The sequence below is a fragment of the Vombatus ursinus genome, unplaced genomic scaffold (assembly GCF_900497805.2).
Source record: "Vombatus ursinus unplaced genomic scaffold, bare-nosed wombat genome assembly UNPS02014798.1, whole genome shotgun sequence".
Taxonomy (NCBI): Eukaryota; Metazoa; Chordata; class Mammalia; order Diprotodontia; family Vombatidae; genus Vombatus; species Vombatus ursinus.
Genome location: NW_020954576.1, coordinates 63,864,757 through 63,877,078, shown reverse-complemented (window position 1 = coordinate 63,877,078; position 12,322 = coordinate 63,864,757). Strand labels below are relative to the sequence as shown.

The 12,322-nt window shown below is 44.6% G+C and overlaps 1 protein-coding gene across 1 annotated transcript; it reads left to right on the top strand.

Annotated features, from left to right (window-relative positions):
- The first annotated feature begins 1,144 nt into the window (after window positions 1–1,144).
- Window positions 1,145–4,364, top strand: LOC114049769 (interferon regulatory factor 2-binding protein 2-like). The gene is made up of 2 exons (XM_027871178.1): window positions 1,145–2,378; window positions 3,055–4,364. The coding sequence occupies exons 1-2, from the start codon at window positions 1,238–1,240 to the stop codon at window positions 3,762–3,764; spliced, it is 1,851 nt and encodes a 616-aa protein (XP_027726979.1). The 5' UTR covers window positions 1,145–1,237; the 3' UTR covers window positions 3,765–4,364.
- The last annotated feature ends 7,958 nt before the right edge of the window (window positions 4,365–12,322 follow it).

The window sequence follows — 12,322 nt, the reverse complement described above, 5'->3', positions numbered from 1 at the left end:
GGCTGTGGAGGGGGTGGAGGTGTGGATTGCCCTTTAAGGGCGATGTGGGCCAAAAGGACTTTTGAAAATATTCTGGCTGATATGTCAATATAGCGTAGAGGGGGAGCAAGGTGAAGGGGGTGTTGCGCGGGGCGGGGGGGAGGGAGGGAAGAAAGTGAAGGAAAGAAAAACAACAACATTTGCATCACATTCACATTGGAAAGACTTTCTGCTCCTCCCTAAATGCTTCCCTCCCCCTTCAACGGCTTCTGACAAGCCAGCGCTCGGAGCAAGGAGCTGGTTCTTCTTGCAGCTCTTGTTATCTTGGCAGAAGTTCAATGAGCACAGAACTGGGAGGGAGAAAGAGAGAAAAAAAAGAGAAAAAAAAAAAAGAGAGCGAGAAAGGAGGGGGACCCTAACGCGCAGGCGCCTTCGGAGGCTGTCGAAGAATCAAGTCTGTAGAAGTGGAGCAGCCGCGGCGGCAGCAGCAGCAACAGCAACAGCAGCAGCAGCAGCAGCAGTAACAGCGGCAGAGGCAGAGGCAGAGGCAGCGGCGGCAGTAGCAGTGGTAGCTGGGGCTGGGCGGTGACGCCAGCGACTGGGGGAAGCAGTAGGTGGTGGAGGCGACGGCGGCGGCAGCAGCTGTAGTTGTGAGGGACGACTGACTCGGAGAGCCGCGCTGCATAGTAACTCCACGCTGACTCTGCCACCTCGGTGCGGCATGCACCGCCACTCGGGCTAGCTACCCTCGGCGGCTGCACCACATCACCCACCCGCCTCCCTTCCCCCCGCCCCCCTCCACATCCCCACCCCCTTTTCCTCGCTTAGCACCGGCCCCGAAGACCTGCTGCACTCCCCTGCACCAACGCGTCCGGTGTTTGCACCGGTCTGGAGACCTGCTGCAGCCTCAGCTTGCACAGACTCCGGGACCTTGCTGCTGCAACCCCAGCCGCCCTGCAGCAGCCCCCGACGGGCCCGCACGGGGAAAGGGGACCTGCTGCCACCTCGGCTGCACCCTTTTCCTCCCCGCCCCCCGCCCCTTCTGCACTGGGAGCGCTGCACGGGGGCCAAGGTTTCCCGGGGTTTGCCTCGGCCGCGGCTGCAGTTCCAGCCACCACTGCCGCCGCCTCCGCTGGTCGGGGAGTTGCGGGGTTGGAGGGGGGGGAGGGTGCGTGTGTTGCCGGCGGGGGGCGGCGGCGCCTCCTCCTCCTCCTCCTCCACCACTACCACCTCCATCTCCTCCTCCTCCTCTTCGGACATGTCGACCGCGGCTGTGGCGGTGGCGGCCGCTTCCCGGCGGCAGTCATGTTACTTGTGTGACCTGCCCCGCATGCCCTGGGCCATGATCTGGGACTTCACGGAGCCCGTATGCCGAGGCTGCGTCAACTACGAGGGCGCTGACCGGGTCGAGTTTGTCATCGAGACGGCGCGGCAGCTCAAGCGGGCGCACGGCTGCTTCCCGGAGGGCCGCTCCCCGCCGGGCTCGGCCACGGCGGCCGCCTCGAAGCCGCCTCCACTCTCCACCAAGGACATCCTCCTGCAGCAGCAGCAGCAGCAGCAGCAGCAGCAGCTGGGCCACGGCACTGCCGGCGCTGCTGAGGCGGCCTCGCGGGCCCCGCAGGGCCTGGAACGTTACCCCCTGGCGCCCGCCGCCGCCTCGGCCGAACGGGCTCCTCCGAGGCTGGGCTCCGAGTACGGAGCGGGCCGCCAGCCTGCGGGCGGGCCTACGACCCCGCAGCCGCAGCAGCAGCCGCCGCCCCCGCCTCAGCAGCAGCAAGTGAACGGCATCCTGGTGCCCAATGGCTTCTCCAAGCTGGAGGAGCCGCCCGAGCTCAACCGCCAGAGCCCCAACCCGCGGCGCAGCCACGCGGTGCCGCCCACCCTGGTGCCGCTGATGAACGGCTCGGCCGCGCCGCTTCCCGCGGCTTTAAGTCTCAGCGGCCGCGCCGCCGCCGCCTCGCTCGCCGCCATCTCCACCAACGCCAGCACCCCCCTGGGGGCCGCGCAGACCTCCGAGCTGAGCGGCCACAAGCGGCCCAGCTCGGTGTCCAGTGGCGGTGGCGGCGGCGGCGCGGGGACCGAGCACGAGCCGCGGGAGGCGGCCAAGGAGAAGCAGCCCCAGGCTGCTCACCGGGGTCCCGCGGACAACCTGGCGGCCACCGCGGCTGGCGTCTCGGTGCCGGGCGCGGCTGAACTCGGCGGGGAGGGAGGAGGCAAGGGCCGGGGGCCCGGGGAGCAGGACTGGGTGAACAAGCCTAAGACGGTGCGGGACACGCTGCTGGCGCTGCATCAACACGGCCACTCGGGGCCCTTCGAGAGCAAGTTCAAGAAGGAGCCGGCCATGGCCCCCACCAGGATGCTGGGCTTCGAGGCCAACGGCGCCAACGGGGCCAAAGCAGGTAGGCCTCACCTTGCTGGCTCACGGTGGACCGCTTTCGGGGCGGGGGCGGGGAGCGAGTAGGGTGAGGATTTTGGGGGGTGCTTTCCTTTGCCACCTTGCCCCAGCCCCCAGAAACAACAAACACCCGACTTCCTGATCTGCATAAGGCGGAACCATTGCTTAGGTGGCAACGTGTTCATGTGCTGAAGCAGCATAACAGAGATGAGTCAGACTGGGGTGATAGACACTGACAGAGGGTTTTCCTTTCCTAGCACATTCTTGGGATAGGAGTTATGAAGGCCCTAGTCACCTTTTAACCTGTTCAGCAGACATGTATTTAGTCAGATATACACAATCCACTCTATTGTACACACTTGTTGATATTATATCATTTCCTAGATACAGTTTTAAAGAGGCAAGCAAGCACACGTTTCACGTTCTGGTGTGTAGAAGTACATATAGTTTATTTTAAATAAATAAGTTTCTTTTTGTGGCAATATCCTTTTTTTTTCACATCAGTATTCCTGTTAGACACTTTAAAACAGCATATGCTGACACCTACAATTTGGTTATGCATTAAGAATCTTAGGTTAAAAAAAAAAGAATATTGTGGGGTTTTTCTAGACCCTGACTCGGAGGATCACTGCATATGCGTATTTATCTTTTTCCCCCTTTTTTCTTCTTTGTGTTCCTAGTTGCTCGTACAGCAAGGAAGAGGAAAGCTTCCCCAGAACCAGAAGGTGAAGTTGGTCCTCCCAAGATCAATGGAGAGGCACAGCCATGGTTAACAACCCAAACAGAAGGGATGAAAATCCCCATGACTCCCACACCGTTTGTGTCTCCACCACCACCCACTGTCTCACCTCATTCCAACCGGACCACACCGCCAGAAGCGGCTCAGAATGGTCAGTCCCCCATGGCAGCTCTGATCTTAGTAGCAGACAATGCAGGGGGCAATCATGCCTCCAAAGATGCCAACCAAGTTCACTCCACTACCAGGAGGAATAGCAACAGTCCACCTTCTCCATCCTCTATGAACCAAAGAAGGCTGGGCCCCAGAGAAGTGGGGAACCAGGGGTCCAGCACTGGGGGACTGGAACCAGTACACCCCGCCAGCCTCCCGGACTCCTCTTTGGCGGCTAGTGCCCCACTGTGTTGCACCCTGTGCCATGAGCGTCTTGAGGACACCCACTTCGTGCAGTGCCCTTCGGTTCCTTCGCACAAGTTTTGCTTTCCTTGCTCCAGACAAAGCATCAAACAGCAGGGAGCTAGTGGAGAGGTCTATTGTCCCAGTGGGGAGAAATGCCCTCTGGTGGGCTCCAATGTCCCTTGGGCCTTTATGCAGGGGGAAATTGCGACCATTCTTGCTGGAGATGTGAAAGTGAAAAAAGAAAGAGACTCGTGACTTTTCCAGTTTCAGAAAAACCCAATGATCACCCTTATCTAAAACTGCTTGAATTGTGTATATATCTCTCTCTATATATATATCCAAGACAAGGGAAATGTAGACTTCATAAACATGGCTGTATAATTTTGATTTTTTTGAATACATTGTGTTTCTATATTTTTTTTTTGACGACAAAAGGTATGTACTTATAGAGGCATTTTCCTCTTTTGTTAACGTTATTAGCAGATCTTTGTGCTTTATTATCCTGGTGACAGTTACTGTTTAATGTAGGCTGTGACTTGCGCTGCTTTTTTAGAGCACTTGGCAAACCAGAAATGCTTTTAGCTGTATTTGTATGCACTTGTTTTAAAAAGAAAAAAAAGCCAAATACATTTTCTGACATTGTAAGATCGCCTTACTGTCTATTATTCCTTATTCTTGGCCCCTTTCTTTAATCGAAAAGGAGGCAGAATGCTTGAGAAGGAAAGCAAATGGAAGGGACAAGATGGTTAAATGGGGATATCACTATAGGAAATAACAAAGGGGTTCACATCTAAACATTGTCCTTGTATAGTAATAAAAAAGTAGACAAAAAGTCTACTGAATTTTTCTCTACTACTTAAAAGTTCAGTTCTTGGGCCATAGGGTGACTTGTCTGAGAGGCGCTGCTGAGTTAGGGATTTCTGGGATTGTATTGCGTGGTGTGTGTGTGTGTGTGGTTTTTGTTGTTGTTGGTTTTTTTGTTTTTTTGGGGAGGGGGTTGGGTTTTTTTGGTGTGTTTTAAAAAAGCAAACGACTGCTGTTCATGTGATCAGTTGTAAGATTACAAAGCTGCATGCTTTAGTTGATTACATAATGTACAATTTCAGTGATGGAAGGCAATTATAATTGATTGTGGTGTATACAGCATGGCACTGCCATCTTTGAGAAGATCCTAGCTCTGCAGCGCCACTTTATATTTTTTTAAACAACGCCCTAGAAACTCTCGTTTTTTTGTTTTTTTTTTCCTTTGAGAGAAGTCACAAGAGAAGTTGTAGTATAGTGAACTTTGAAATTATTGGGGTGGGGGGAGGGAATCATCAGTTACCTGTAGTATTGTTGCTATTGATGCTATCATCTACATCCTATTTCCAGTTAGTGGTAAATACAGTGTGGTACAATGACAGCAGCAACTGAGGTTCTGCCAGAATTGCCTCCAGGCATATCAGTGACAGCCCAAATGTGGGTGGAGGAAACCTGTAATTTCCTTCTTACATGTGTTTGAAACACAAAGTGAATAAATAATATTGTTCTGAAAAGTGATCAAATAAAATAGTGCAAATGAAAGAAATTAAGAATTTTACAAAAGACATACCCCATTTTAAAAACTATTTTTGGAAACTTGTAAATTGAATTTCTTTTGATCAAAATTTTGCATCAGTAAATGATTTTTTTGAAACCAATAAATCAGTTATTAGAAATAGTTGTGTTACATTGATACTGGGGGAGGGGGAGGGGGGAAGTGTGTGCTATTATACATAATATTGTCAGGAACAGTATTTCAAAATCTCTTGGTCTAGTGTTTCGAAGTTGACCATAAAAAAAAAAAAGATTAGTCTCTTGAAGAACTCAAGGGCCTACTTGGGCAGTTTTTGTGTTCACATTTGTACCTGCACAACTTTTATTTTGAAAAACACAAAATTTACCAGCTTTGGATTGTCTTCAGTTAATTTAAAAAAAAAATTCTGACATTTATACAGTCTTCAGTGGATGAAATTTAAAAAAAACCATGAGTCAAGTTATTAACACTTGAACATCAGATACTGTACCAAGTAGAGCATTTTTTCTTACTGTTTTTAATGACTACACTCCAATTAATCCTGTCCAGATCCCTATTACATTCATATCATCATTATGACAATATATACAGACTTGAATGATTAACCAATTTAAGTAATTTTTATGCTTTTTACAAAACTGGAGCATATTTGACTGTCAATCCAGACCAGTCTGTTATGTAAACAATGCAGCAACACATACAGGCAATTTTAAATGCAGATAAACACAGCTGTAAAGAATTCTTCGGAACCATGTTGGTCTGTTGTTTAAATGTACATCTAGATACTTCATTAAAAAGTGGATTTTGGCTCACAGATGTAACAAGTTAGGCAGTTGGTTCACCCAGTGTGTTTTAGCTATCTGTAGTCTTGCAATCTTAATACAGATATTCCTACAGAAAATGAATAACCATTTCTTGCTGTTTAGATAAGACTTCATCCAGCTGTGGAACCAATAACGAAACGTTTTTCAGGGCTGATGTTACAGTGGAAGAGAGTTTGAGATTTAATCAAAATGTCTCCTGCAAAAGGTCTGAGTAGCACTTGTACAAGATTTCATGGAATTCTTTTAGTTGGGCAGTATTAATATCTTTGTTATTTTCTGGCATTCATTTATGTATTTAAAAGCCCAGGAATTGTTGGGAATGGACCTTGCTTGACCTTTTATTGTACCTGATGACAGTGCAGAAGGAACTTCCACAGCTGGATAAGAAATGTCAGTGATCTACCATACCTAGGCAGTATCAAATTTCCAATTCTAATAACTCAGCAATGTTTTCAGCACTAATAACAAAATTTGGGGGGTAGGGGAAGTGTTGTACCTATCTCGTTATGCACTAGCAATTTCTTAAATTAAACGTGTACCATCTCTAATGTGTCCTATTAAACTATATGACAATGTACAGATAGATGGTTTACAACTTTTTGTGATAAAACTTCCCTTGGCCAGCAAGTCTTTGAAAGGTGCCTCGTTTTGTACCACCTTTTAACCTTTGGTTTTTTCATTTAGAGGAAAACAGTTGAAAGAGATACAAATTTTTTTTTCTTGACTTGGTAGTGATAACAAAAATGAGTGTGAAATCTTTGATATCACCATTATAGCCTACAATTTCTCATTAGAAGTTCAACCCACACTGTCATTTGTTATATTAATAATTAAAAATTTTAGCATTAAATAAAATGACATTGGGAGCGATGACCATTTCTTGGTGCTTTTTGGGGGGTACAATTCAGAATTGCTGCCTGCATTCACTGATAGTGAGACAGTGGTAGTGCTACTGAAGGATATGGACTTTTGTTTTTGTTTTGTTACTGGAGAAATGATTGGGTAAAGGACATGAGGCGTAAAGGATACTGTTAGTACAAAAAGTAGTCAGGGAAAAGACATCTGGGTAAGGAGAGAAATATTGGGGTGGGGGGGAGTCATGAACAAGGAAATATTTAGGTTGAGCATTTATTTATTTTTCCAGTGTACAATAGTGGAATCCTTTGTTCCACAACAGTAGGTTGGAGGTAAATTGAGAGTGATGAAATTGGTGGCAGGAGTGGGAGTAAGGAGCTTTACAAGATATAAAGAACTATATTTTCTTGAGAACTGTGTGATAAAAGTGAGAGAGCCATGTTGGGTCATGCCAGTAGATGCAATGAATTAAAGGCTCTCAAGACATGAAAGGAGTGCATTTTGGGAAGCTTCAGAATTAAAGTGAAAGACAAAAAGCCATGTCTCAGTTTCAAATAACGCACTTTTGAAACCAGTGAATTTGTAAATGAGAAAATTATGGGAAAAGGCTATAAATAAAGGTAGAAATTAATGCATATGTTTATATAGCAACAGATTTTCTAGAATATACTTAGCCTTTCATTTCCTTCATTGATTTATTTCTTTAACTTAATGAAAGTGTATAACTGTTTTGAGGGTAGCAAGTTCACATATAATGTTTTAAAGCAAAAACATCATGGCAACATCATATAGTAATAGTTACAAGGAATACACTTATAGTTTGAGTTCCTTCATCAACTATATTTCACTAATATTAGAAGTTTGCAGAATGCAGACTGTAAGAGATGCTGTTACTGAAATCATATAGTGGAATCCTCTGCAACAAAATTTGTTATTTAGTAAGTAGCATAAATGTGTCCTGTCACTGGCTCAGTTTTTGTTTTTGTAGTTTGTATTAAATCCAAAAATGTTTTATTAAATTAAAATTTTAAAAATACAACAGGAAAATGCAGTTAAAAGATGAAAAAGATATTTTCCAAAGATACACTAGAAGTGATTGTTTTCAGGTTTTCCCCTTTAAAAAAAACACCACCAACGACAAATTGATTGTTGATGTGACAGCCTTACCCTGCTCTTACCCTTCCAAGGGGAAAAAAAATAAGGGAAACTAAGGAAGTTCTTTTAATTCCTAGACTTTTATGAGCCCCCAGTTACTCGAAGCTATTTTGCATATGATTTATAGATAGTTTTATTTGGTTAGTGAAGAGTAAAATGTTTCTCTTCCTGATTCCTAAGTGTATGCGTGGAATCATTCAGAAAAATGTTCACTTGCATGTAGGCCACTAGAAGTCCTGAGTCACCCTCATTTGCTTGCCTTTTGTTCATAGGGAGCAGTTTGAGAAGACACGCCTTTCCTCTGTCATAGACCAAGGTCAGACTGCACCACCGATGAATGGAATACATGTTTACTCGATTCATTATCCAAGAATCTGGATATATTGGGGGAGGGGTGAGGAGTGGGGGGGAACAAAAAAACACCAAGATTAACTCTTTCTGTGCCATTGCTTCGAATTAACTTAGAAGTGGTACTACAAATAGTTAAAAATTATCAAGTAAATGAATGATCTAATTTATGAATTATACAAATCCTCTGCTCTTGTTGACCATTTGCATTTTGGCCATCTCACAACTTATTAATACCTTTTTCATAAGTTCAGAAGAAGCAAAGAGAAGATGGCATACAAATGAGTCAGTTTGTAAACAATCCTAGTTCAAAGGTTTGGTCAGTGAGATTATTGAATAGAGTTTGGGGATATCTCTGAGTTTCTGTTGTCTATGCTATCTCTGTTCACCATTAACACAAATAATTTTACTATACTGTATACTGTTTACATTATTAATATATCAGTCTTTGCACCAATCACTCCCTACTCATTTTAGTATAGTATAAACTAAAACTAAAGGAATAATTTTAATCATTTTTTCTATAATAATGTCTACCATGTTGTTTTTAAAGCCCTTAAAATAATTTACATTCTACAATATAGACTTATCTTTATGTGCAATGCTTCCTTAAACATCTATAATACCTTACACACGATAGGCACTTAATGTTTGTTGAATTGAATTCCTAACTATCTTCAAAGTATTTATTAAATGTTCACATTTGCATGGGCCTATACTGAAAAATTTAATTTGAAAATATATGTGCGGGTTGTGGAAATAAGTGGTTTCATCAAAGAGGATTAATATAACAAAAAACTATAAATGCAATGTGCTAAATAACATTTGTATTTGTGGAAAAGTAAAATTTCAGACCTTAGAGCAAAAATGTATGATGTAATACATGAATCTATTTAGAATAATTATTGCTATATCTTTATTTGTGTTAAGTAAAATTTGTATAAAAAGAAAACTTACTCTATTGCTCAACAATACAGTTGCTCAACAGTACAAAAGGTTATTTCATAGGAAAATGCAAACAAGGTATTCTTATCACAACTTCAAAATTTGCTCTGAACAAATACAGTGACCCATTAAAAATGTCTTTTAAAGCCATAATGTACTCACTAAGTACTGTATGTGTATATATAGTACTGGTATGATTTTTCCTCTTAAAAAATTGTAAATCTGCTTTGCATATCCTGAGGGTACAAGTAAAAGAAATCAAGCCAAGTCAAGACAAGACACATTTATTAAGCATTTATGTGCCAGGCACCATGCTAAGCAATGCAAAACTTATTGGTGAAAACACTGTATTACATAAACACTTAGGACTTGACTAGCATAAAATCAAAGCAGCAGATATTATGGTTTTATACCCTCAGAACAGGTCGATTTACAAAGGCAATTTTTTACTAAACCATGAAACTTCAACTCTGCAGAGAAAATCAAGTTCCACAGACTAGGCCTGCAGCTCCCAGTGTAAATTTAGTTATTTGTAAATAGGAGTGACACTGAATGATCTCAGCTTCTGGGTGGGGCATTAGAGGTTGCAGGGCTTTAGTTCAAGCCTTTCAGTGCAATGGAGCCCCCTTGGGACTCTAAAGAGAACATATACCCTTACATGGGTTGGACTGTTCCTGCCCCCCCCCATGGGAGTAAGTTCAGAGCTCGTTTTAGGGGACAAGACTTGCTTTATTATGAGCTATGTTATATAGTTAATAATCAAGACCGAAGAACTACAAGTCACATCAGTTACTAGCTTTATTGAAGGAATAATCATGCTTTATTCTTCATAGGATTTAGAGCTAAAGAGATTTTAGAGATCATCTTGTCCAAGTTCCTCTTTTTTTTTTCACATAAGGAAGCACTTCCAGAGAGGTTGTGACTTGTCTAAGGTCACACAGAGTCTACAGCTAAAGAACCTGGATTCTAACTCAGGTCATCTGACCCTAAACCCAGTACTCTTTTTCAGTACACCACACTCCTAATACCAAGAGAATCAATAAATCTTTGAATGACAAAGGTCATTTTCCTAAGCAACAAGATATAAATGGACTAGGTGGGGGTGGGGTGGGGAGGACTTGAACAGCTCAAGTATTTTTCTATCTGGGTTTTTTCCCCCTAGTGAAAACAAACCTATATAGATCTAGAAAATACCAGCTGCCTACTTCACCCTAAAAAGAGTAATTTATGTCTTGAACAATGGTTCATATGTTGGCTGTTACTCTATACAATGGAATTTTCCAGAATTATTATTTTCACTCAGGCTGGAACCCTTAAATCTAAGATGATAATTTCAGGTAATTAAGCTTAAGTAAAGATCAGTAAATACTCTTCCTGTTTGACATGCTGGAAACAGAAAAGTAAGGTACGAGAAAGAACTTTTTTATTTGGAATAAATCAATGTTTTTCTAATCTGAATTAAGAATTTTTTTTTGTCGGAGCACCTGAACCTCTCAAAGTCAAATTGCTGCTTGTGCCTTAATCCAAGCCAAAGCCACTTTATCACCTTTCCTTCACTGTCCCCCTAAAAAATCAATCTATTAGCCAGTTTTTCAGGAAATACTCTTTTTTGATCTCATGCTAGGTGCCAGGCACTGTGATAAAACCAGGTGATACAAAGAACGGCAAAAACAGTTGCAGCCTTCTAGGAATTTACCTTCTAAAAAGAGGAGGATCAGCTTTTTCAGGTGGCTTTGTGAGGCCTCAACAGAAGGTAAAGATTTATTGTAACATGCCCTCTAACTGAGATTCACAAGGGGAATATATAAATTAGTGATTGTTTTAATTAGGGCTGTTTACTACCCATCCCGCGGTAGGTTTTGAACAATAGCTGAGAGCGCTCATGAAGCTTTTAAAGATGGTGGCCCACAGGTGTCTTATATGGTCATTTCTCATTCCATACCTCATTCAATGAAGTCCATTGTAACAATGAGGTCCATTACAACATTTAAACGAGTTGGTTTAAGATAAGACAGTAGGTTAAGTTCCTGTACAAAGTATGGGGCTTGCTAAACGTCTTGAACTTCCACTGACGTTAAGGTCGGTCTGAGGCAGAAGGGCCACAGTTCTAAGTTCAGACGGTGTTTGCACAAAAAGGTTCACTTTGCGTGGCAGACACCCGGACATGAAAGGTACCGCCAGAAAACATTATCTTTGTACAAATAAGAATCCTGTTTCTTAAAACCTGAGCCAGGTCAAAAATGTCAAATTCTGGCATCTTTTTCTCTCTTTCTTTTCCATAAGGGAGTTCTAGAAAGAAAGAAAACAGTCTACAAATCTGCCAAGGCCTGTTTACTCAAGGGGAAGGAAAGGGGAGGAGGCTCCCTTGTTGTCAAGCAGACTGGGTAACGTCTTTCGCCAGGGAGAGAGCTTGCCGCGGTTTCCAATTGTGACACATAGCCTCGCTCATCGCCTGTATTTATTTATTCTAGAACTTTTCACCACCACTCCTCCTGCCACGCTGCTGCGCTGCTACACACACATACACACACACACACACACAGTGCGCGCGCACAGCCTGAGCTGCAGCAGCAGTGCATGCATTACTCAAGCACCACGTCCGCCCCCAGGTGATGCCTCGGTGGCGTTTCCTCCCCGCAGAAGGTGTCTCCCCAGAGAGCGAGACTCGGGGCAGGTCTGGAAATGCCTTGCCTCCCCCGGCTCCTCTGTGCATGTGGAAGCCGCGTGGAGGCCGGAGCATCAGGTGGCCTGGCGGCCCGAGCCACGGGGAGCGGGGGAGGAAGACAAGAGGGGAGGAGGAGGAGCCTCGGCCTCCGGAAATGGCCTTCGCTTGGCTACACCCAGACGGCTCCGAGGGAGCTCTCTCGCTCTCTCTCTCTCGCTCTCTCGCTCTCTCTCGCTCTCTCTCTCTCGCTCTCTCTCTCTCGCTCTCTCTCTCTCGCTCTCTCTCTCTCGCTCTCTCTCGCTCTCTCTCTCTCGCTCTCTCTCTCTCTTTCATGCCCGTTTTCTTCTCCCGCTACTCGGCCCCGTCCAGCCCCTCAGCTCCAGTAAAGGCGGCAGCACCAGCTGCCTTGGCTATAATTAGAGCAGAGCTGTTGCCGAGCTCAGGGCCTCCTCCCCCTTCCCTCTCC